Source organism: Neopelma chrysocephalum, unplaced genomic scaffold (genome assembly GCF_003984885.1).
Source record: "Neopelma chrysocephalum unplaced genomic scaffold, ASM398488v2 Primary Assembly neopelma1_86, whole genome shotgun sequence".
Lineage (NCBI taxonomy): Eukaryota > Metazoa > Chordata > Aves > Passeriformes > Pipridae > Neopelma > Neopelma chrysocephalum.
The window spans coordinates 1437330-1463506 of record NW_020897748.1 but is presented as its reverse complement, the minus strand read 5'-3'; the positions used below and the strand labels follow the sequence as shown (position 1 = coordinate 1463506).

The 26177-nt window shown below is 37.4% G+C and overlaps 1 protein-coding gene across 5 annotated transcripts in view; it reads left to right on the top strand.

Annotated features, from left to right (window-relative positions):
• Nucleotides 1-26177, top strand: part of ZFPM2 (zinc finger protein, FOG family member 2) — a 307974-nt gene that overhangs the window by 188711 nt on the left and 93086 nt on the right. For all 5 annotated transcript variants that reach the window (XM_027692382.1, XM_027692379.1, XM_027692381.1 and 2 more), the window contains one exon: nt 9009-9120. In XM_027692382.1, coding sequence (XP_027548183.1) covers nt 9009-9120 — 112 coding nt within the window. The remainder of the gene's footprint in view (nt 1-9008; nt 9121-26177) is intronic.

Sequence of the window (26177 nt, the reverse complement as noted above, 5' to 3'; positions counted from 1 at the left end):
AATCTTAAAAAGTCCTTAAGAAATACATAGAAGATTTTTTTCTATTTCCCAATTCGCTTTCAAATTAGTTAGGTAGGAATTTATATATAATATTTTGTGTGCATTCAGCATGTGCACCACTGAAGTTCAAGTATTGTGTGATGCATCATCAAGAGAATTACACTGCAATACCTGCACCATTGACTACAATGCCTTTATATTGAATATATATTTCATAAACTCCTCACAATATTCATTGGAAACCTAATCCTAATAGAGCTGCATTAGTTTATACAGTTAAAACATTGGACAAGAATATACAAAGAACTTTTTATCTTCTATCTCTTGGGTTCTGAGCAAAAAAAAAAAGATGAAACTAAAAAAGCTGTTGTCTTTTACTGCTGCTAAATCATGACTTATTCACCATTCACGACAAAAACATTTTCTAAAGTAAAATACACAACCTGTGTTTGCAGTTCCAAAGTAATAATAATATATAATAAGCAGAATCTATAACTAGCTAATCTGTAGTTCTGTGTAATTGATGCTTTATAGAAGGCTTTATGCATGCCCTTTTTTAATTTTTGTATTTTTAATGGATTCATAGAATGGTTTGGATTGGAAGGGACCTTAAAGATCATCTAGTTCCAACCTCCCTGACATGGGCAGGGATAACTGCCACTACACGAGGTTGCTCAAAGCCCTATCCGGCCTGAGTTTGAACACTTCCAGGGATGAGGAATTTTATCCTCTGAGCAACCTGTGCCAGTGCCTCACCATTCTCATACTGAAGAATTTCTTCATTATATCTAATCTAAACATACCCTTTTTCAGTTTAAAGCCATTCCCCTTTGTCCTGTCGCTACTCCTTTTTCTATTCCTTAGATAAAAATAAACATATGATACATGAAATTTGGACTTCTGGAAAAGGTGGTTTAAATCATCCATTCCAGAATAAGAAAAAGTATAACAGAGAAAAAATTACAAAATTGCTCTAAAACAGTTATTATTCAGTATCATACTTTAACTAAGCTGTAGATGCAACAATCATGGTAAATGGCATCTCTGTAAATAGCTGGACCATGGGACCAGGCATCGTTAATCCATATGCAATATAAATGCCTTCATGTCTTCTAGAAAAACTTTCGTAATTGTCATCTGGAATATCTATTGTCACATTAACTACCCCAAACCCAAATGATATTTGTGCAAAGTAAGAGACCAATTGTCAGAAGCATACCAGGGATTGATGATTTATCCAAGAGTTTAGTCCCTCAGCCTATCCAGCGTAAACTCAATGTTTGCAGAATTGCAGCTGAGCCATAGAAGCAGAGGATTCATCTATCTTTCATGAGAAATGTTTAGCAAAAGTGAAAGAAGTTACATTCAAGCAAGTGCATTCAACAAGTGTGTACTGGCAAATATCAACATGGTCTCATTAGCAGAGAAAGAGATGAAATTCATAGAGTAGACAGTAATTTACAACAGTGAGGTTAATCCACTAGGAAAAACGCACTGATAATTCAGTGTGAAAGTGTGCAAGCAGCACCGCATTATATCTTGTCTAAAGATAAGTTATATAGTGTGTGATTTTATCAGTACAGGTGTATGTCATCTCTGAAATAGTATTATCCAAAGTATTCAACTTTACAGTAAAGCAGAAAGGTTCAACACCCGTGGCAGAAACCTGAGCGCTAAGACACACTGACAGGGCACATGCTACCCACAGGTGTCAGCTCACCACAATAGATATGATTCACTTGTCAATTTGCAGAATATCCTCATCATGTTTATACTCATCACAGCATTGACTAAGAATATGATTTCTTGGTTCTGGTCATCGTGTAAACACACAATAAATATATATATATGTTGCTTTCCCAAGGAACAAAATAAACAAGACAGAGTGTAATAGGAAAAATAAAATGAGAAAGTCAAGTCAAGAGAGTGATGGCAAAATACACTGCTATCCATCCCATGCTCTTTGAGAAAGGGAGAAGTTACCTATACATAGTTTGCTATATATAGAATGGGAGAAAAAGAAAAGGTGGGAGGACAGGGCGGGGGAGGAGCAGCTGTGGAGTGAAGCCAGATGAAGACTTAATAGGAGAGAAGGACGGGAGTAGAAAGTCTGTCAAGACAGGATGATATGGGCAGTGGAAGATCATTGAGTGTTCAGAGATCCAGTTTCCAGCTTTTCCATTCCTGTTCCAATGAATTGATTGTCACCTCCTCCAGGGCCACAGGAGCAGTCAGAAGAAATCACCAAGACTCTCAGCTAGGACAAAGTGCTGTAGAATCTGGATTAATTTAAACCTTCCTAGTTTAAATTTGAAGATGAATTCTAAGGACATCTTGGATTAAATAGAACAAACTGAAGTTGCTTTTGACAGCATTACTTTGTACCTAAGTTACAATGACATTTGATATTTGTTTGTTTTACAGATTTGAAAAATTGCATTCTAGCTAGGTAACACAAAATGCTCCCCATGTTTAGTGCACATTTAATTTGCGTTAGGAAGGCATATTTGATAGCAATAAAAAATTTGGAATCATACTGAAATCCTGACAAGTGTTGGAAAATATTAACATACCTGGAGTGTGAGATTTTTTTGTTTGAATAATTTCTTTAGTCTGCTTTAGGTTTGTGGATGAAATGTACATAGTGGTGATAGATACATGGTGAAATGTATGTTTAGTTTTGTCATTTGACAAGTGATGATCTCTTGGGGCAAACAGCAGGGTTTCTCAGTTGCAGGGAATCCCAGCTGTCTGTTGGGATTCCATCTGTGTGTACATTTTTTTCCCCCTTATTTGTATATGAAACATTAAAAGGCTTTGGTTTGACCACAGCCTCTTCAAATGTTACCAATTCTTTTTCTTCTGTTATCACCAAAAAAGATACTGAGAAGTAACTTCTTTCTTTTCTCCACCACTAGTTTCATGGCCCATCACAAGCAACAATTTGTCTCTGTGGGTATACAGGTTCTTGTATACTCTTGACTCTCTTCATGTAGATGGGTATCTGATGGATGGTACTTGAACACTCTTCTGAAACACTGGATCCCATAAAGCTGTAAAGTAGTAACTAAAACAGTTATCCCAGGCTCTCTACAGATTTAGGTGAAATTAACTGCATTCATTATGTTTGTATCAGGTTTTCAAAGTTTTTGGTTTGGGTTTTTTTTTCAACCACAAGGACTAAGGATTGCAAAATTTCTTTTGCATTTAGTTTAAGTTTCAAGATCTCACCAACAGGCATACTGGGGGCTGTGAAAGCTGAAATCTTGGTGCAATTGTAAGATTCCTGGGTGGGTGTTTACAGGCTGGAGACTGCTATGCCTTTGCTTTATTTGGTGATGTTGTCATCAGCATGGTACCACAACACTGAAAACCTCCTGACATCTCCAGTGTTGTGTGAGTGGAGAGGAGTTGCCTCTGCATATCCAGAAGAGCAAGACATGGCACTGTTAAGTGCTGCCACAGACCTTGACTGGCAGGTTTTCTAGAAAAGCCTTTGAGATAACTGTTCTTCCAAGACTGAATCCTCCTTGGAAAAAACATAAGATTTTTCAAGGAAGATAAAGAAATGGAAAGACAGTCCAGTCCATTGCATACAAATTAACCACAAAATGCGTATCTATGTCTGTCCACTGAATTGTTTAGATGAGATTGTTTTAGGACTTGATGAATTTATAACCAGTTATATGGTAAAGAAATACATTGAAACAGTCAGTGTGACTGTCTGAACTGATCTGATGACCTTATAAAGTTTGCCGTATTGAATATGGTGACCATCAAAGGTGAACTTAACCCCTCTAGAGGGAATGTTCTGCAGTTTCAGCATGTCAGAAGGTGTCAACCCTGTGATGATCCAATTGAATTTAAATTGAATTTCAAAGTAGAAACCTCCATTGGTGTATTAACTGATGTTTTACTATCCCATATTCATATCTGAAGGCACCTGAGGTATATTTACAGCTCCCCTCCTAGTATACTCTTTGTTTTAATTGACTGCATAAAGTAACACTACACAGTGGGGCATGAGAACTTTCTGAAAGGTCACGAAGACATCTTGGTAACCTTCTGTATCTTTCATGGGTAGTAAGGCTCTTTGGGAGATTTAGAAAGAAAATCTGTTTGCAGGAACCAAAATACAATTAGAAAGAAAGCCCCTGGATATCAGTACATCTCCTTAAATAATGTCAAACACTTCTTGGAACGCCGTGCCTTGGACAGGATGGTTGTGTCACAGTGACTTACTGAACATGAGCTCAGTAGCTCAATACCTGTTTCTTGCTTCAGCACAGCTTCTTGGGAAACAGCTGGCACCAATCTGGCATTTAACATGAGAATTTCACAGACTTCAAACTACTTGATCATACTGTATTTCTCTTCAGCATCGAGATTTCCTCAAGTTTCTATCAGGCCACACACATGATACATTAGAAATGTTTTCAGGAAAGAGCCCATCTAATGTTACTTGTTAGCACTGATTCCTTTTAGCAAGAGTGCAAAACTATTTTCGGCCTGCTGTGATGGCTATTTTTATCTCCATTAACCTCTTGACTGAATATAAACATTTATTGAGGGTTACCTCTCTTGTTTGTCCGGTTGCTTCAAAGGTTAGTGAAAAGTGGATGCCTGCCTGACCTCTTTTATCCTCATTAGCTGATTCTAATTGTTCCCTGAGAGATCACAGTTTTGACCCTGCTTGTCCTTGTCAAATTTGTCTAGTTATGGCACGAAGACATTAGCAGAAATTGCATTTTCAGGTAAAAATTACTCAAGTGTAGAATGCACACTTACCTAGTGTAGAGCAGTGAACAATACTGTGGTTCTATAATGTGCCCTCATTTATAAAATGTGAGGTTACTACTGTATGGCCCCATCTTACAGACACCCATGTTAGCAGATCCCTGTGATTATACATAGGCAGTAGGCAGGATGTTTTGTAAGCTTTTGACCAGTCTGTAGCAGTTCTTTTGGAGGGAGAAATTAAATTATGTTTGGCTTTTGAATTCTTATTTCTAAGCAGCTGTGACAAGAAAGCTTTTTTTTGTGTAAAATGGTACCTTTCTTAAGCTAGATATTCCTAATAGCATTGTAAAAAAACCCCAACAGCATAAAGTAGGTAACACCTACCTCCACTTTTTTGGGAATGCCCAACTAAATTTTACAGTATGACAAGTATATCTCATGAATTACAGGATGATTTTCATAGAACTCTCTGAGAGTCAGTGCATGAACTACTTCAAGGGGGATGATGTCCCAAAGGTGAAGAGCTGTCATGAAGAACATGTTGCCTTGCGAGGACTTTCTTCTATGTCAAGCTAAGAAAGCCTTTTTTAATGTTCCTCGGTGGTTCTCAGCCATGGTTGTACAGTTCAGACAAAGGACCTGGCAGGTCTCAATTAGGTATCTCAAACAGACAGGTCCTAGGCTTCATAGGTTGTAACCAGTGCCTTAAATCCCACAGACACTTAGTGCAGATTAAAAAGCACTGGTGTAATGCGCTCAAAGCACGATATCCTGCTTTAGAAGCGGGTTGCAGCATTCTGCACCCGCTTCAGCTTTCAAATGGATTTAAAATGTAGCCTCAGGTATAGCGCATTGCAGTAGTCTAATCTTGAGGTGATAAAGGCATGACTGATTTAACCATAGCTTCTTGTTATCTTGAACTGGGGTCTTTTCATTTTAACCATTTTAAGGAAATGGCCTTTCCTGAATCAGCAGGCTTGCTTCGGTTCTTGCTATGTAATAAGGCACAACAAGAGCAATCCTCTCTCGGTGGTGAACACCTCCTATGAACATGTGAACCTCACAGGATGCCAGACCCCAAGAACTGCTACCATGGTCCTGACTCGCCTTACAGCTCACACAATATGCCTGTGAGGTGCATCAAAGACAAGCCATTGCTCGTATCCTTCAGTGGAGCTGCCAAGCTTTACAAGCAGCCAGGGCCTTGTGAAGTTTTGCTTTCATATTAAAAGAAGTTTATTTACATATCTGTGCAGCTTGGGAGCAGAGCTATGAGAGAATGGGAAATTCTTTTGAGGTGTCCACCAGTTCTTCTAGGCTAGAAGAGCTGTGAAACAAAACACCCTGTTCTTCCTCCAGCCTATCTCTAGTGCTTGGAGACCACTTACAGCTGCAGAGCTGATTAAGAGTTTTACTGCCAAGCCAACCTGGAAGCTAATTTAGTGATAACCATGTAGTTCTTTAAGTTCCAAAAAAGCCCTGTAAATGGGGAATGGCAAAGCAGATGCATATGCTGACTGCTGCTGCCCAGTCTACCTGCTGCTGCCCCTGCTTTGCCTCAGAAGGGATAAGGCAGCAGCCTGGGCTCCTCGCCTTGTCTGGAGGAAACTGGAGTGGTGGCCTGAGACTAAGTCTACCCCTTTACTAAAGGAGAAACTAATCTCCATGAGAAAGTCAAATGGTATCTCTGCATCTCATTCTTCCTCAGCAGTATGTGGTTAAGTATAATCCTTTCCCAGGATGTATTATTTGTCCTGACTATGTAGATAATAAACTATTGCCCAGCACAAGAAGATCCTGATATTATTTGAGGCTTTTTGATACCACCTTAATGCAGATAATACCCTTAAAGATGGAAGAGACACAATGAAATGTCAGACGTCTGGAAAGAAGAAAACCAGAAATAGGAATTAGATCTTGTGAAAATTAAATAGATGATCCCTTCGGCACTTAAAAGATAGAATTTTGGTTTGTTCTGCTTTTCAACTTGGCCACCAACTTAGAAAAAAAAAAACCTTGTTTGAAAGTCTTAATCATTTATGGTGCACTTGTAAAAGTTCACTAGCTGGATAATATTGCACTGTCTTTTGATTTTATGTGGGATTACCAGAGACTGAGAGCACATATAAGCACAAAAACATGTTAAAGGTTTAACTGAAATGGCAGTTGGAGAAATGCAGCAAGTGGTAGGAACATGTCCTGATCCTCCTCTTCATTATTGCTGTGAAGCCATGGTTACTAACATTCATGTTACAGCTTGTATTTAATTCGGGTATGATTCTCAGGTGTGTGAGGAATAGCTACTTTTCATTGTTTCCATGGCAGCCTTAGCACTGTTTTGGTGTAAATTACACTGAAGTCCAGACTTTTCTATACTAGAAGATAGAGATGATAGTTTGATTACCTTTCATCTCATCTCTTGCAGCTCTTTTTTGGTTCATGCCTTGTTTACATCATTATTTTCTATGCAGTCCATGTGTAAATACTTTGCACTGATTTCATAACTGATAATATCAGGCTTCTTGATAATTTACATAGGAACATAAGCAAATTTTAAAAAAAAATTGTCTTCTTTACTGGTCAGTTATTAATTAGAATGAAAATTCAGAATAAAAGTGCATGCAGCTGCGTTGACTCTAGCAGACATACTTTCTGCAACTTCCCTTAGAAAAAGCAGCATTAGGAACTGAGACATTGCATGTCTCTGGTTTCAATATTTTTACACTAGGTAAGTATATTTTTGCTAGATGTCACATTCCTTTCTCCTAATTTCATTCATCATTTCTACCTGTTTTTTCCAATACTTATGGAGGATGAATAATGCCATGGAATGTGACTTATGCCCAAACATTTGTATGAAAAATGCAAAATCTGAAGTGAAAATTAAGTAAAAAGTACTGTCTTTGATAAAACATTACTAGAATCTGAAAAGATAAAAAACCCCTGAATGATGAAGAACTGTGATATTTAATATATATTTTCTATAATCATTATTAAAATATTGATATATCATAATTATAGTAGCTATATATTTTATATAATTATTAATTGTATCTTATGTAACTAAAACATTTTCAATAATATCTTATTTTCAATAAATATTTTCCTGTATATTTTGTGAGTGCAGTAGGTTCTGTGGTAACTCTTTATACTTCGCTACATTTCTAGAACAGTCATAGATAATAAATGTGGCCAAAGCATCTGGAAAGTCCATTATGATTTTCTGTATCTGATTTTTTTTTGACTCTCTTAGTCATATCACAATAGAACATAAGTGGAGCCAACTAGAGAATTATTGGTGGAATATAAAAATAACTAAATTCTCTTACAGAAGGTTGGAATGTCTTGGACAGAATTATTTGTAGGAAAAAAAATTAGAAGTTATGTTGTGACTGCTGTAGTTTGTACTCTCTGTTGTGGTTTCCTTCTCGATACAGAGAAAAAGAACTGTGAATGATAGAAGCCTAAGTGTCACCTCAGTGCCACATACTGACAAACTCAGGATTACCCACGGGAGTTAAATGTTAATAAATTTGAGGCCTCTGCCTTAGCTCCTCAAATACCAAATTCTTTAAATATAGAGTATGAAATAAGGACAGGAGATGGTTTTATTAAATTGACTCCATGCCTTTCAGGTATGATAACGCCATGCTTTACTTTTGAGCCTTTCAATGGATTAATGCAACTTGTATTTTAGTCTTTGTCGGGACAAAGTGCAGTGAATTATTAGCATTATTATGATTTCAGACATAGTAAAATCACACATCAACACATAGCAAAGGAGGGAAAATTCCATTATCCATTCAAAACTATTTCCTATGATAATACAAATGTTACCCAGGACAGATCTTTGAAATGGATACCAATTCTTTAAATTCTTTCCTGTCTGTTTCAGGAAATAGTGAGATCCTGTTGATAATAACGTACAATGTGTCTAAAGTTCACTTCTAAACACTTGGCTCTTTGCTGTGAAAGTCATCTGCATTCCCTTTATAATTCTCAGCCACCAGAGATCTGCTTAATCTTGGAGATCTGATCCAATATCATTCGGAAAAATCCTTGATAATAGTTTCACCATTCAGTCAATGAAAGAACTAAAGCTTCCTGCTTGTGTCTTCTTAAAAAAAATCCTGAGGCAGAGGAATAAGAACTTGGCTTATGGATTTGGAGCTTTTGTTGTTTGCAAATAAAATTATTATTACTATTATTATTAAAGTTGTTAATCAAGGTAAGCAAATGGCATCTGTTTGTTATCGTCCTTCCTACAGAAGACAAAGGCTTCAGTCCCTATGGTACTGACTGCTGGCCCCAAGTGGTTGCTGGATGTGACTTGGCAAGGAGTAGAAGACAACAAAAACAACTGCATTGTGTACAGCAAAGGTAAACACAAGCTTATTTTTTTCTCTACTTTCCTGTGTGAGCTACTGAGACAAACATATACCTGTTGCACAATAGGAAAATTAATAGTATGTCTCTCCTTAATGTCAGTTTTCACTCTCATTTTCCTCCCACATTCTGGTTTTGCCTTTTTTTTAATTTTAGTTATATAAAAACCCCACATAGTCTCTGCAGTTTATTAAATTCTTTTTAAACACCGAAGGACATCAGATGATAAAAGACATACCATCCATTTCTCTCTGAGAGTTAATGCCTCTTGGGAAACATCAGTAAAATCTATACACTTTGAATAGATGAATTTTTTTGGCATTTTATTGGGCATACTGGATATCATTTCTCCATGTTATGTTACATTACATTGTAGACTACTAACTGAAATCCAGTTTTGTAAGAAGAGTGACGACTTGATTGGACTACGAAAAGACTTTATGTCAGCATGGTAACAGAGGATAACTGGAACTGGGTTTCAGGGTTGTCACCTCTGACATTCCAGTTTCTCTGTAGTAGCATGATGTGATGATGCTTCACTGTAAATGTATTGGCTCGTCGTAATGGGTAGCACTTCCGTCTAATGTGAATTGTCAGATTTCCTCAAGCCAGTACAAGTTCTTATGAGGCTCCCTACCAAACATGCTTTATCTAACCTACCACATCTAACAGCTCCTTTGGTTCAAGATGCAAAGGCTTTTGTCTTGCATCTTGAAACAACCCAAAGAGTCTCAGGTTCAGTCCATAGCACCATGGACTATGCACCACACTGTTCGATCAGCCACTGTGAAAGCTTTTAAATGCAGTTATGAAATCATTACAGTATGTTAAAAAAAAAGATAAACAAAACACCACTTGAATATATGGAATAAAAATAACTTACTTAGTGTAGCCATGTTTGGCATTCACCCTAAAGATCAGGTTGCAAAACTATGACTTTCCTTCCTTGTATTTCAATCACCAATCTCAAGTGTGAAGTATTTGTGAATACTTCAGAACATGCACTGTTCTTGTTTAATTTCTTTTAGGTTTTATTTCTAACCGAACAGACCTACTGAGATCAAAGATTTGTTTGCTGAGGCAACCTAGTGACCATTTCAGCATACAAGCATCCAGGCAAATAAGCATCCATATCAATATATTAACATACAAAACACTAATCATAACATCAAAGACTCCTAAAAACTTACTAGAAACAATTACAACTTGTTCCTATAATCATTGCAATTTATACACTTATAAGAGGATTGCTTTTAAACTGCCACAAGCCTTTGAAAGTTGAAACGCTGAAAACAGGGAATTTGCATGTTAAAAATGATTTGCACACCAGGGTCTTATAAATTCTTTCTGTTATAATTACAGAATGTCAACACATTCATTCTACAACCTGAAACACCTGCAGTACTAGAGAACTGGGCTCAGATCTAAAAAGGGTTGAGCTGCCCTCCCTTTACAGCTTGCTGATTGCAGCCCAAGTGGAAGAAGCAGCAAAGTGCTCTGAGTAACAAACACAGTGGAGCTTTTCTAATGACTCCAGAGCTGCAGTTTGCTGTTCATAGTATTGAATAATCACAGGCAAACTTTTCTGCAACAACTTTTTAATGTAATGGGAAACTACTTTCCCTCCAAAATATAACTCCTGCAAATTCCCATAGGATAATATCTTATCAACTATTACATTCTTTAGCACATATTTACCAGTTGGACTTTTCATCTTCAAAGTACTTTACTAACACTAACTAATTCATAGACAGTTTCAGTGCTATCTGTTAGATTTAATCTACTGAAATACAAATTTTTTTGTCAAATACTGAGAGCTTGCTTCAGTTTGATACAATATGATTAGCCCAAAACATTAGTTTTTTCATTCAAAGGTGATGGATTTTGTTTCACTGATTATACTGGTTATTTTAGTACTTGGTTAACAAGGTATGGTGAGACAGTTATGCAATACTCACGGTGAATTCTATTATCTTTAGCAGAGATGTCTATTATAACTAAAGTTAAGGGTAAATTTGAGGATAAATACATGTTTAAAACCTGCTACTTCACTAAATTAATGCAGGAAATAAGTTATAGGTGTGCTTTGCCTTCATTGCATTCTGTTCCTCTCTTTTCACTTCGAGGTGGCTGTTCTGTCAGTCATTAAGCACCTACTCTTGCCTTGAGCTCTGCTGGGATTTTTGTACTAGAAAGATTAATTGACTTGGATCACAAAACAATGTCAAATAGAAGATGGTAAAATAAATAAATAGAATAATGTTTCTTCCTTCAATTTGTATCTCATCATTCCAGATTACATTGCTTTGATTTGTGTTAGCTTTCTGTCTCCTACAGTGCCATTACTTCTAATGAAACGGTGTCAGCTGGCATGTAGCTGTAATTCGATGTAATGTTGTAGTTGCATGTGTATAATTTTGTTAGTTTGCTTAGCAATACATTGTTATTTCTGAAAGTAATTAGCTGAACAAATGTGTGGAATTGTCTATGTAGCAGATTTGGTCACCTGGAAGCTGTTTTCCATACTATACTCGAGATGAGTGGAGTAAATCGGCACATTTCTAAGAGGAAGATAAGTTTAGAATTGGCTAGAAGTACATGGTGCTGGTCGATCAGTTGCTGACTCAGAAGCACGTGCCATATTTCCTTTTAGCTTATTACAGTGATATCTTTGAGAGCAGAATTTTCCCCAGATCTTTCAGAAGAACATAGGAATGTCAGTCTGATTTCCAGTTCACTAGACGTTGTGAGCACTGTAATCACCCACATATTGCACACAGAATAATCATGGAGATAGGAGCCTAGAACACAGGTTCTATTAAAAAAGAAGGTGAGCTGGCCAGCTACCTCCCTATTTCCCTTCAATGTTCTCCATAAAATATTTTCTCTAAACAAGCAAACACAGTAAGTGTGTGTGCGTATGTATGTGTATATATATGTGATGTACACATATAGGATTATATTGCTAAGTTATTACAGTGGAATTACAAATCTTTAGATGAAGAAAACAGTTATTTAAAAATGCACATCAGAATACATTCAGAGTGAATAGCTATTAAATAAATATTCAGCATTTGAAATTAGTGGTATTCTAACTATTCTACTTAGTCTAGGATTACTACCTGTATTTTTATAAGTACCTTTCCCCAATACTAGGATAAGGAAACTTTTACATCTATAATTATATTTCTAAAAAAATGCTCTTTTTGTTTCAATATTTACCTCAAACTTCTCTCATGTTTCAAAAATAGTCTATTCACTAATTTGAGAAATGTCCTAGAAACTGAGATTTGAGAGACAGATTTTATGAATTGTAGCTTATCTAGAATTATAAATATGTTATTTTTAAAAACAGCTACAGTGTAATTCAGGCAAGATATATTGTTAGAAAGTATAGATGCATGAACTGTATGGTCATTGCCACATGGTGTACTTGAGAAACATTCGTGCCTAACAGAGTTGTTCACCAGACCTGGAAAATCTCTAAGACCACAGGTAGGAGTCACCTCACAAGCTAGGAGGGGGCTGGGGTATTTACTGCAAATCTTTCACTAGGACGGCAACAATTTTAAAAATTAAATTTTGACTGACCAGAATAGAAACAGTGTAAAAAACACAGTTGCACAGACTAAAAACCATGCTCATATAACAGACATTTTCCTAGATAGTATTTAAACCATTTATGTGAAATGTATGGATACCATATGTTTAGTGGCATTGTTAAAACAGGGTGTCTGTACAAATATTTAGCTGTGGGAATTATAAAATCATAAGGCGATTAAGTTAGCTAGTTGTGAAATTCCAATATTGCTTTTTAAATGACTTCAGGATATAGGAGGTGCTAAGGTTATTATCTGTTATCAGGAATACAGCGGAATTGTACGACTGGATAATAACTAAACAACTGACACAATGTAAAATTACATTATCAGTGTGTTAAAACAAAATTGCGCCCTAAAGGAGTCTACATGCCAGCTCAGAGCTGCAGTGTAATTATGCTTAACTCTGATAATTAAAATACAACGGAGATCAACAGAATCATTTTCATTAAGAAAATTATTAATGATGGTGGTATAACAGTAATTGATTGCAGAGCACCACAGGATGTGTGCAGGAAAACCAACATGTGTAACGTGTGTCTGGGCCAATTGGGTTGCGTTGTGTACCACTGAGCATGCTGCTGGCCAGGTGGCAGCCGTGGGGCACATCTCCTGCTGCAAAACCTGAATCAGAAAATGACCACTTGGCAGGCTACCCCTTGGAGAGAGAGAGATGGGTGCTGGTACATGGGGTGGTGAGATGGGGTCAGGTGTGGCTGCCAAAAAGGAGGGAGCCACAGCCAGTGATTTGCACACTTCTTAAGCCAGCAATTGTCTCAGTTTGTGTGAGGCAGTGTTTGGGTTTGCATTTCCATTAGTGATTTATGGATGTTATTTCCTCCTCTCCCTGGCCTCACTGAGTAGTTTATGCCCTTCGTTATTTCTGAGAGGATGCTGGAGGAGAAAACCCATCCTCACCCCAGCGCGGTTCCACAGCCACTGCACAACATCTTCGTAAGTGATTCCCCAGGATGCTCCTGTTAATTGTGCCAGTGGTGCAGACACATGATATCAAATGCCATAAAAAGCCTCCATGTCTCCATAAGTGAAATCACAGTCAATGCCCACTGAGCAACTATAACAAAATCCTTGCTAGGGAGAATGTTGCCTAAGGGTGAGATCCAAGAATTGTCATTTTCTTTTGGTGAACACAAAAACGGGGAGAGGGGGGAGTGCATGCGAGGGAGCGCTGCTCTGCACAGCTAAAGGATGGGTGCTTGATCAAACAGATGCAGCTTTTGAAAGCTGCCCGAGAAAGTCTATTCTCCAATCACAACAGAGAAGAAGCCTGTTAGGGTGGATTTACAGGATGATATTAGTTAAAATGACAGCTACCCACACTGAAACTGTGTCATGTAGCTAATTTATAAATAGCAGCTCGAGGAAAGGCAGCAGAGTGGAGAGGGCAGGGCAGAAGTCAGGGCTAGAGGCGAAGGGCTGTGCTTGACCCTTCTGGAGCTTCCACTGCCTGCATGGCCCCATGGTTCACTTAAAATAAGTCAGGAAATACCTAATTCTTTACTAAATTCACTGGTACTGAGGTGAGTTATTTAGCTGATGTTATGTGCCATATGTTGAAGACACAAACACTGTGAAAAGGTCACATGAAATTACTAGTAAAAATTGAAGGCAATTTTTAATTGATTTTAATAATTTAAAATAAACATTCGAATTTTTAACATGCAGGAAAATTCAGTTGTTGCAACAGAAGGGTTCTTAAATTTTCCTTTAGTGACAGAAGATTACTTTTCTTGATTGTTCTGTGAGATCCTTGATACCATGTTTTCCTGAGAAAAAAGAGTTTTCAGCCAGCAAATACTCTTTTTTTGTCCCTACAACTTCAGGCAACGTAATGGTACATTGCACCACAGACATACAGCATCAGGGACCTTAATGAGACACAGGTCAAACATCATAAGGAGTTTAAATGCTGCTGCATTAGAGTATGAGTATAATTTGGTCTGGGTCAGAGAACAAGTTGTTTAGTAGGCCAAAGGTTAACTTGGGGCATATATTTTAGATTGCAAGGGGCTTCTTTCCTCATACTATTAAAAGCAAATCGAGTGAATTTACTTAGTCTGTTCCGCATGGACAATCAGAAAACTGCAGTATCTCCTGTCCTACTGGATGCCTCCATTAGCTAAACAATATGCTGAAGCCTTTGGTGGTGCTAAAGGTTTTTTTCTTCTTTGTATCCACTGACAAAAATATCTGAGTTTTTAACAGCATACTTATGACACTTACCTGAATATCAAAGGTCCATGAAAGAGCTTGTTTTAGATTTCTTTTTCACAACACTGAAAAATTGCAAAATATTTCTCAATGGAGTTATAATTATGTGTATAATGCTTACATGGAATAATATATCTGCTTTCACAGTCATTGGAAGAATGTGTCGTGATACAGACATAATGGGAATGATTGGTAGGCAAGTAGATGTCAGGCTCCCTATTTGGTTGCAGGATGCCAAATAGCACCGTTGCAAACGAAACTATTGCAAATCAGTCCTGATAATTTCCTTACTGGCCACAGAAGAAAATATTTTGTCCCCATCACTAGTGGTTCTTATTGCTTATGGCAGACACAGTGTTGTAGACTTAATTCAAACACTATTCAGCTTCAAAGAACTCATGAAGCAGGACTGTACTTTTTCCTTATTTTTATTTTTTACCTCTACAAATAGATCCAATGGGCAATTTTCTGCTTCAGGGAGTTAGAGGTCAGGGCCTTGTGTATTGTCTTAATTATCTACAATAAAAAGGTTATTTTATGCATCTTTATGGATATGTATATAATAGTATACAGTGAATTATTACATGGCCTTTAAATTCTAAGCATGTAGATAATAAAGGGAAAATGACAAGAAATACAGATGTACAGCTATATTTCTACTTCCAACATGAAAATGCTTTTGTTCATTATTAGTGCATTACATTTACATAGCAGCCAATTTTTTTTTAGGTTGTTATTGTATGTATATTGTTTTGGCTCTCTTTTTCTTATGTTCTTCTTATCACTTATTATGTAGTTTATTTCATAGTTTGAAATTGGAATTGTTTTTCATTTGAAGAGACAAGAAAATAGGCAGAATACTGACATGATTTGCACAGAATTATATTTTTTGGACTGAAGATTTAAAAAACTGTACACTGATTCTGTAAGTCACCTATGAGATATTCAAGATGGAAAAGAAGCCCAATATGTACTACCCATTGTGACCATGTGAAAAGAAATATTGCTTCAACCATTGAGACCACTGGCAACAATAAATGTAAACAGAATGCAGAGATTTATTTTTTTTTTCAATATATGTATTTGTCTCTCATTTTTCTAAGTCAATTTCAGTAGAATCAGTCATTTAGAAATCTTCTAAAGAAAAATATTGTCCTTATTTTCAGGATATGATATAGATGCTAAATGTGTTTTATTTTTAATTAAATTGGTTTTTTATCCGTTATGCTAAGTAGACTGCAATAACCTTGTGACCCTTGGTGCTTGTGGTACCTCTGTCATCTTCCCTGCAAAGCAAGAGGGAAGAAAAAAAAAAACAAATTTGCTGAGCCACACATTTCAAGTTGTCGACAACCCCATCCACAAGAAAACAGAAGAAAATATATATGCACTCTGTCCTGTCAAAAGGCTTTCACCTTATCTTGAGAGACTGTCAGGGCAGGAACATCATGGAATGGACAGGAGTCTATTAAATTAATAAGCTGCTGGATGGTGTCTGGAGAGTTATGATGCTCCATAAATCCAGTTTGATCATGGTGGACAAGGTTTAAATCTGCAGCCTTCTAATACACATCCAGGTCCTGAATTGGATTTGGAGTTTTGTGCTGGAGACACAGAGATAGTCCTGTAGCTTATGAATTAAGATTTATCATTTTTTTCATACTTTTTTTTCTCCTACACTTCTTGACAAAAATGAAAACACCTTAGGGATCCTGGCAAATGTTACTGCTTGAAATGAAAGAGCTGTTGTCAAGGTGAAACCATGACCTAGAAGCCTAATATCAAACCTGGGTCATTCTTTTCAGGCAGCTCCATTGGTGCTAAGTATAAAATGTCTGTATGTGAGAAAAGGGGACTGGATTAATCTGCAGCCTGTTTTATAGTGATTCCTGTCAAATTTGTATTTGTGATACAAGGCAAACTAATGGTGTGCCATGTGCAAGCAAAAGCTGAAAAATGCAGAAATACATTCTTCCCCCTTTCAAGGTAGCTGTGTGTATAATGGACAGTGCAGTGTGTGAATTCCGTGTCCCTTACCTCTAAGTGGTTTATGCCTAGTGGTAATAATCAAAGGAAGACTCTTTTATATTCAAGGTGCCAAGCTCCCAGGAAAACCTGTGATGTGCAGCTGTGATGTCCAAGTGGGCTGTGGAGCTGGGCTGCCTGGGATGCAATGTTAAAATCATGTTGGATGTGTTTTGTCTTTAGCAGCTTACAAGCAAGGCCATTATTATGGCACCATGGGTGGAATTCAAGTGGTTTTTTGCCACTTAATTGACCTGCAAGCCAGTGATTTATTATTAAGTCCCTAAGCTCCTGTTCTTGTTACTCTGGAGACTCCAGCAGGTGATTCCTGTGCTTGCTTACACAGACAACAGGAGCGCACTCTCTTCCCAAATTCCCTAGTCACGTTTTGGATCCTACCTTATTTATTGATGATATTTAGAATCTGTGTTACTTTTAAAGGCAATTTGTGGTTTTGTTGTTCTCATTGTTAATTTAGAAGCTTAAGGAGACTTACTAACATTAGAGAAGTCTAAAAGCAACGTATATGTTAAAGGAAATGGATAGCTTCTGTTGCAATAACAGGGACACTGAGATTTGTTTTATGCTCAGGGAAATGGATTTAGAACTGAAAGGAATTGAAAAAAAGTTCTTCTGGTGTGTAGGTCTCCTTAAACAGAAAATGGGATCAAGGTGTAACCCTTGGTCACATCCATACATATATCTCCCTCCATTGTCTTTCAGGAATTATTTAAGAGCTGTAGCTAGAGATCATGTGTGACTGAATCCTGACCTCTCTATTGATCCTGAGGATCAATCTGTGTACTCTCTGATACAAATCGATGTCAGCATTTCTCTCCTTCTCCATGGCATTCCAGCACTGCTCAGTACTGTAGGCAGAGGCCACAAGGAGCAGGACTTCACAGCAGGGTGCTGTGGTGCTGCAGAACACATCTATTTTTCCTAATGCAATGGTAATTGCACCCTGTTTTTTGAGGCAGGTTATGAAGTGTGTCTAGTGAAATGGGGAGAAGGGAGACTAGAGGTTAGGGAAAGAACTCCAGCATAGTGCAAAATATACTTGAGGCAGGATGCTCACAGTGCCTTCAGCTGCCCCTCTTCTCATCAGGGCTGGAGCATCCATTAGTCTTCCCACTCTTCTCTGAAGAAAACTGAAGAAAGTATGAAGAAGTTGCAACCTGCTTCAATGTTGGGTTAATATCCAAGGAATGAGCCCCTGTTACTGCTAACACTTAGATAAAACTTAGCAGTTTTTTAAAAATGTCATTTCTTTTGAAAAAGCACAGAGAAAAATGCTGTTTCAGATTTCTTTTGTTTTTTGTTTCAGTTTAATTCTGTTGAGGCACGTGGGGCAATGTGATGCTGTCAAACAGAAACTCTTTTAAGCTAGAGTATGCTTAAATTATGATACTTGAAGTTAGTTGCGATGTTGAAGAAGATTTAGTAGAGATGTTCTGTAACTGAGTGGTGATGTACATGACTGAATTGGTCAGTGGTATGCAGAACCAAGGCTTGTTTCTGGAGCAGAATTTGCACCTAAGATAACTTTCTATGATAATATCATAGTATACAGGTATATACACATGGATACATGCGTATAAATCTATAATAATAAAAACCAAAACCTTGGGCCTCAATTAGGGTTTCACTCAAGCTACAAAAAGTTCTGAAATCTCTTCCTATAGCTGCAATATATACTTTTGCATGGGCAACTCCAGCTATTCTGAGCAATTATACTATCACAGGTTAGTAGTCATTGGGAAGAAATATTATTTGTAAAAGAGTTTAGAAGATAGAAAGAATAAGTCCTAGCTAACATTATTAAAGCTCAAGAAAATTACTACTGTTAGCTTTATAAATTACAGAAGAATGTTAGTTTTGCAATAAAATGGTGAAAACAGAAGACAACAGAGAAAAAAATATGTGTTTTAGGGAGTGCAAACCAATGTAAAAAGAATATTGAAAAGTTAGATTGTGTTAGAAACACTAGAAGAGAGGTTTATTCAGATTTAATCAGATGTATTTAATAACCATTGTAACTTTTTATTTAAAAAATCAAAATGCACAGATAATACTACTGCTCTCTGTAACATTATTTCAGTGAATGAGGAATTCTTGTTTGAGACAGTGATGATGTAGAAACACACATAAATTGAAATTTTTCTTTTACAGTTAGGACTGCACTAATTATTCAAGATCTGAACAAATGAAAGACATTTATGAGAAAACTGAGGATCATTGGGTTAATAGGAATTGACTAATATAAATCATAGAATCGTGGAAGGGCCTGCATTGGAAGGACCTCAGAGATCACCTAGTTCTAATCCTCCTGCTGTGGACAGGGACACCTTTCACTATACCGGGTTGCTCAGAAATCCATCCAGACTGGACTTAAAAATTTCCGTGAATGAGGCATCCACAACTTCTCTGGGCAGCCTCTTCCAGTGCCTCACCACTCTCACAGAAGATAATTTTTTTCCTGTTATCTAATCTAAACTACTCTTTTTCTTGTCCCGTCACTGCATGCCCTTGTAAAAGGTCCCCCTCCATCTTTCTTATGGGCTCCCCTCAGATACTGGAAGGCCACAATTAGGCCACCCCAAAGCCTTCTCTTCTCCAAGCTGCACAAACTCAATTCTCCTAGCCTTTCCTTGTAGAAGAGGTTCTCCATCCCTCTAGTCTTGGTGGCCCTCCTCTGGACTTACTCCAACAGGTCGATATCCTTCCTGTGCTGGGGAATCCAGAGCTGGACACAGCACTCAGGTGGGGTCTCACCAGAGTGGAATAGAGGGGCAGAATTACCTCCCTCGCCCTGCTGGCCACACTGCTTTTTGTGCATCTCAGGATACGTTTGGCTTTCTGGGCTGCAAGTGCACATTGTTGGCTCATGTCCAGCCTCTCATCCACCAGCACCCCCAAGTCCTTCTCAGCTGGGCTGCTCTTGATCTGTTCATGCCCCAGCCTGTATTGATACCGGGGGTTGCCCCGGCACAGGTTCAGCACCTTGCACTTGGTCTTATTAAACCTCATGAGATTCCCGTGGGCCCACTTCTCAAGCTTGTTCAGGTCCCTCTGGATGACATTGTGGCCTTTGGATGTGTCATCTGCACCACTCAACCTGGTATTGTCTGCAAATTTGCTGAGGGTACACTCTATAACTCTGTTATTAATGAAGATATTAAATATCACTGGTCCCAATATGGACCCCTGAGGGACACCACTTGTCACTGATGTCCATTGAGACTGAGCTATTGGCCACTACCCTCTGGATGCGACCTTATTCATCTAGCATTCCAGTCATGGAATCCATCTCTCTCCAGTTTAGGGAGAAGGATGTTGTGGGGGACCATGTCAAAGGCTTTACATGAGTCCAAATAAATGACATTTTTAACCAATCCCTTGTCCACTGATGGAGTCACTCCATTATGGAAGGCCACTGGGTTGGTCAGGCAGGGCTTGCCCTTGGTGAAGCTGTGCTGGCTGTCTTGAATCACCTCCCTGTCCTTCATGTTCCTTAGTATAAGTTCTAGAAGGATCTGTTCACAATCTTCCCAGGCACAAAGGTGAGACTGACAGGTCAGTAATTCCCACAGTCCTCCTTTATACCCTTTTTAAAACTGGCTACAATGTTTTTCCTTTTCCAGTCACCTCAGTCTTAACCTGACTGCCATGACTTTTCAAATATCATGGAGAGTGACTTGACACTACATCTGCCAGTTTCCTCAGGACTCTGGATGTATTTCATTAGCTCCCATAGATTTATGTACATTTAGGTTCTTTATACCCTAAATTCAACTTGAAAACTGAAGATGAAGTATTGTGGTTGGCCTTTTAGCTGAAACGGATGTTCAGATATGTAAGAATGGAAGCATCTGAGATGCAGGGGAGACAGCAGTGTCTTTGGCCAGACAAAATATTTGCTGGTATTATAAGATGTGCAGTTGAACTTAAAGTATGTAATGAAAAGGCAATGTTTTACACTAGGAAATAAGAAGGGTCACATCAAGTGATCGCTATGCATACTCTATTAATAGTCTGTTATTTTAAATGTGAACAGGCTTGTTTTAATGGTGATTGCCCGTGCATTTTAATGGATTTAAACTATATGAGGTTTAAATGCATTTTGAAGTTACAATTAAATGAAAATTTAAAATAAGATTGACAGACTGCTAAGGCTAAACCAGTTTTATGATTAAGCTTCAATTAAATTATATTTATCATTGGAGCAAATGAAGTATAAAATCAAAAACAATGATATTTTTCAGTGGATTACTTTGGTGGGAAGTGTAGTCTGAAGTATGACTTTGAGACTTTTATCTTCTGTTCCCTCCTAAAGTAGAAATTCATTAGGGCTAAACAAATATTGGCTATAGGTTCAGAACCCCATCCTGAGTCTTTCATGACCCAGCAGTCTAGGAGCAATTTACTGTTCATGATGCAAAGTATTATGTATTTTATTTGGGTTTAACTAGCTAAGTTAGGGAAAAAGTTGAAATTTTAATGGTGGTTTAAAGAATGAACTGTTTTTATTGCTTTCTTGGAAGCCACTTCTGGTCCTTTGCACCTCTCAGAAGATCTCCTGAGACTGACTCTTTAAATAAGTTTTTTTTCTCTTTCCATGTACTTTCTATGTAAATCCCTAAATGGCAGAAGCTCTGCAGTGAGTCGAGAGAATGCTGGGTTTGTACATGCCAGCTATTTCTCAATTATATCCAGTGTACCATAACAAGTGAAACATAACAATTTTCTGGCTTGCCACAACATGATCTTCAGCTTTATGTATGTGTAGCACTGCTCTGTCTTTTTTGATACACTTCCTAAATTTCATTATTTATTTTCTCTTCATTCTGTCCTACAGAAATGTGTGTAAAGGGAACTATATTCTGCATTCTGTTTTCTTGGTTTGATCTTAATTTTATAATCTAGGACATAAGTGGATTAACTTTGGATATTGAGCAGCCTGAATATTTTGATATCTTTAAAAAATTATCTACAGCATCATAAAAATTGTTCTTTCTGAAACATCATTCCATTCCTTTAGAAAAATGCCTCTAAGTGATGTTAAACAGAAAAAATTAATTTTGGATCAATTGCACCTAAAAAAACCCTATAATATATTCAGCTAGAAGATTCCAAAAAGTGATGAGCTGATACATGACCTTCTTCTCTTTAAGAACATATGAACATATTCAGGGAAGTGAAGCATGATCCTAGTGCTAGTGTGTTCCTAATTATGGCAAAGTCTAAACTTGTGAATAGTTGAATACTCAAAGGTCTAATTGTATAGAGACAATTCAGTTTCTAAGTCAGAGATGTCTCCAAAAGCACCCATTGGGAAGTACTTTCCTTAACAAGAGCATTTTCTTAAATAGGAGTCTTTTCAGCTGTTAAACTGGTACACAGGAGATCTAAGAGTTGGTCTTCAAGCTGAAGATATTGAAGGAAATTCTTGTGTTCGGGACTGCTTTTTTTGTGTGTCAGTCTTGGATGGCTGCATCACGTCCCATGTGTCATCTCTGGGATATTGATGTTACAGAGGAATCAATAGAAACTGATTAGCAGACGTTTTCTTTGAGCACTTTGGCATGACAGTCTACCATTAATATCCAGCAGCATTCTTTGTTTTTACTTAACTTCTATGCCTTCTTTCTTTCTGGAGAAAAGTTGGGTCAATTTGCATTTGCAGTTGGCAGACTCCAGCCACTGTTACTAATAACGTTGGATAATGGGGAAAAAAGAGAGATCCTGAAGTTTTTAACAGTAAATGTGGATCTAATTTTTTCTTTTGGAAATTGCCTGAACAGATTTTAGCTGTCTGCCATGAATCAAACACCTGAGTCATCAAACTATATCACTTTCATAATGACAGCTTTTTAGATCCTGGTAAAAGGTTGCCTCTGATCCATGTTGCAATGAATTCATTTGCTGTAGCCCCACAAAATTACGTAGTGGGATGCATATGCCCAAGTGAACACAATAAAACAAAAAAGAAATACACCATTCCTTTTCCTATTACTTATTTTCATATGTCAGATGAAAACGGGTTAATATTTGCTAAGCTAAACAGTTTTGTAGACTAATACCATAAGTGGAGGACACAAAAAGAAGAAAAAATTCTACTTGGAGGAAAAACAATTTATTTTTACATAGGAAACAATCTTACTTTCCTATGATATTGTTAGAGACAACTCTGAGTTTTAAACCCTATATTCTTGTAGGGTTGTTATATTATTTTACTTTATCCTGATATAAATAATCTTTCTATGGAAAATAGACTTTTCCCATAGCAGTGGACAAATTAGGCTGTATTATTAACATAGGGAACAGCTGTTAATTTTTTGGGATGTTTAAAATATTTTTGATATACATTCATACATTGTCTTTTTTTTTATTTTGCATCATAGTTACTTACCTTCATTGGCATCTACTGATACAAAACTGATGTAGTAGAGTAAGGAGCCATCCCATAATTTTCTTCAATCACTGTTCCCATTTCTTTCCTCATTTTCCTGTTCTGCAGAAATTCAGGTGCACAGAGGTAATGTCCAAAAAAGAATGAACCAAGCTTCTGAGTAGTCCTTTCTATCATGTATAATATACCATAAATTGTATGTACCCAAAGATACTGAACTCTGCCCTCCAGAAATGGAAAAAAATTGTCACTAGACAGGGAAAGTCATCAGCAAGGACTTAGAAGTCCTTTGGCGTCTCTTCATCATATATACTAAGTATTGCCTTACCAGCAGGGCTCTTTGGCAAATTAAAACCCATAAGGGAAGACACATAGAACTTTACGTAGAATTCAGGTGATGAAAAGGGACGGCTAGAAGTAACTGGATCCAAACCTTTTGATAATACGTGGTTGCCTAATTATTTTTGCCTTTGTTCCCCTTTTAAAATGGCATGCCTCAGTCTGTCTTTTAAGAGCTTATACAGCAGTCTATGTGTGATAATCTAGCACTTAACTACACATAGCTGGACTACTAAATAAGTTTTGGGGAGCATGCATATGATGTGGCATTTTCAAAACCCTTTTGTATTGTCTATTCAGAATATTTAGTATAAAATGAAGCAATTGTACACAAGAAAGAAAAAAAATTATACAGTGCTCTTCACATCTGAGCAGCCCAAATAGTGAATGCATGTTTTACGGCATTTGCGACTGAAATATAGGAATATTTTTTTTGAGTGGAAGTGTTTTTTAAATGCCTTGTAACATGTGCAGTAAGAGTATGCATGCTTTTAAGGCAGGAGGTAAGAAGCAAACATTTCAAGCCTTTTTTTTTAGGAAGGATTTGGATGCTTAACATGTCTCTTTGCATCTATTACTATGAAGAGCCAAGAGAATAAAGAATTATTTGGAAGCATATTGATGGATTGTTGAAATGTAACTACTCAGTGAGACTTTTGATAACTTATATATGCTTGGGGTCAGAGGTGCTGACATGTAACACGGCAATATTTAATTAGGTTTATGTAAGAAAAGTGGGAATTTTTCTAAATGCATTTGATGTGTCCTTTTTTTTTCTTTTCGAGCATAAATAACTTTTGCTTTGGGAAATTTTAATATAAAATTCTTACTTACCCCATGGACAACTCACTGCTTAGTGAGTTCCTTAGAGTAGCTCCTTAGAACTTGAAATCTTTTCAGTTCTTAGTTGTAGAGCTAGTGTTACCTCAGGTAGAAACAAATTTGTGGTAAACTTGTCATCATCATTTCATAAAGGGAAGAAACTAATACTTGAAATACTAGCAGCAATTTTTTGGTATTTCATTTACATCACAATGACGTATGGCTCTGTATTTGGATCTTGTTTCACACTTCTTCAGAAAACACTAGCATTTGGATTTGGGAGAAGGTTGTAATTCTTGTTTTGACAGAATTTTTTTTCAGAATTGTACCCTTCCTTAATTAAAATTTTGGTCCAATCTTAAAGCATTATGTGATTTTTTTTAATTGGGGGATTGTGAATACCTGTTTCTCTTGGAGAAAAGAAAATACAAAAAGGCAACCAAAGAGACTGAACATAGTGTTATTCTAAACTGTCAGGTTGTTCGTAGGTCTCTCTGATACTTCTCAGGTTCTAGTCTGCTGGTGATATAGTTTCAATAGATGCACTAAGGAAAGTGCCAAGACCAGCTTTGACAGGGTTTTCTTTTTTTTCTCTCTCTTTTTTTTCCCCCTCCTCCTCTTTCTCTTTTAATCCCTGTGGGGCTCTGTGATTTTTCATAGCTGGACTAAAGTTGTGTCAACGGGAGACTTGCACCATAAAGACTGAAATGTTAAAGAAAGCTACAAGGAACAGCTTTGAGGCAAGGTTTCAAGCTTTGTCATCACGCTTGAAGAATTTTCTGTTTAATGTACTGTAATGCAGTATTCAATGGGGACAAGTTTAATTGAGTTTTACACAACCCAGTTGGGAGTAGCGCTGCAAGGTAGGTGATGTCTAGGTTTTTAATCTTCCACTCCAGAGAGGCTTGTTGACGAAGTGGTTCTTTCTCTTTGTAAGAAAAAAGGGAAGCATGAGAAATGATACATCCGTGGATAAAACCAATTGGCAACCCCCAAAGGAATGAGGGCGATAAGGCGAATCCAGCACTTGTAAGAAATAAAAGAATCCAACTGTTCATTTAAATGAGAAACAACACATGTGATTGAGGAGGCAGGGAGGCTGGGCACTGGAGTGGGGAGGAAGGGACTAATAAACAGAGTGGCTGGTGTTGGCGTTAGGCGTCCTGCACAAGCAAGCAAGGGTTTGTTAGGCGGATTACCAAAGAGATAGTTAACAACATGTATTTTTTAAAGAAAAAGGAGAGTCAGGCATTTTCTATGTTGGAGGAGGTGGTTGAAGTGGCAGGAGGGAGGAAGCTGCTGTTAGGCAAAGCCCTACTTAAGGAATCGCTATTCCTTCCCTGAGGCCTAACAGCAGCTCTCTATCAAACAGCGTAAAAATAGCACTGGACCCTGTCAAAGAGAAAATAATACCTTCTGTGTAAGCTTCAGTGTATTAAACTGTAGTCCTGTTCAAGTTACTTCTCCTAGAACTTAAGCAGCCGAAAGGATAAAAACATGCAGTCAATATACTGCCAAATCATATCCCTGCTCCAGCTCTGCATCCCTGCTAAAGCAAAAAGTGTTTAGCTCTCCCTAAAAGCACTGCCTGCCCTTTATGAAAAATTCTGTTCTTGCCAATT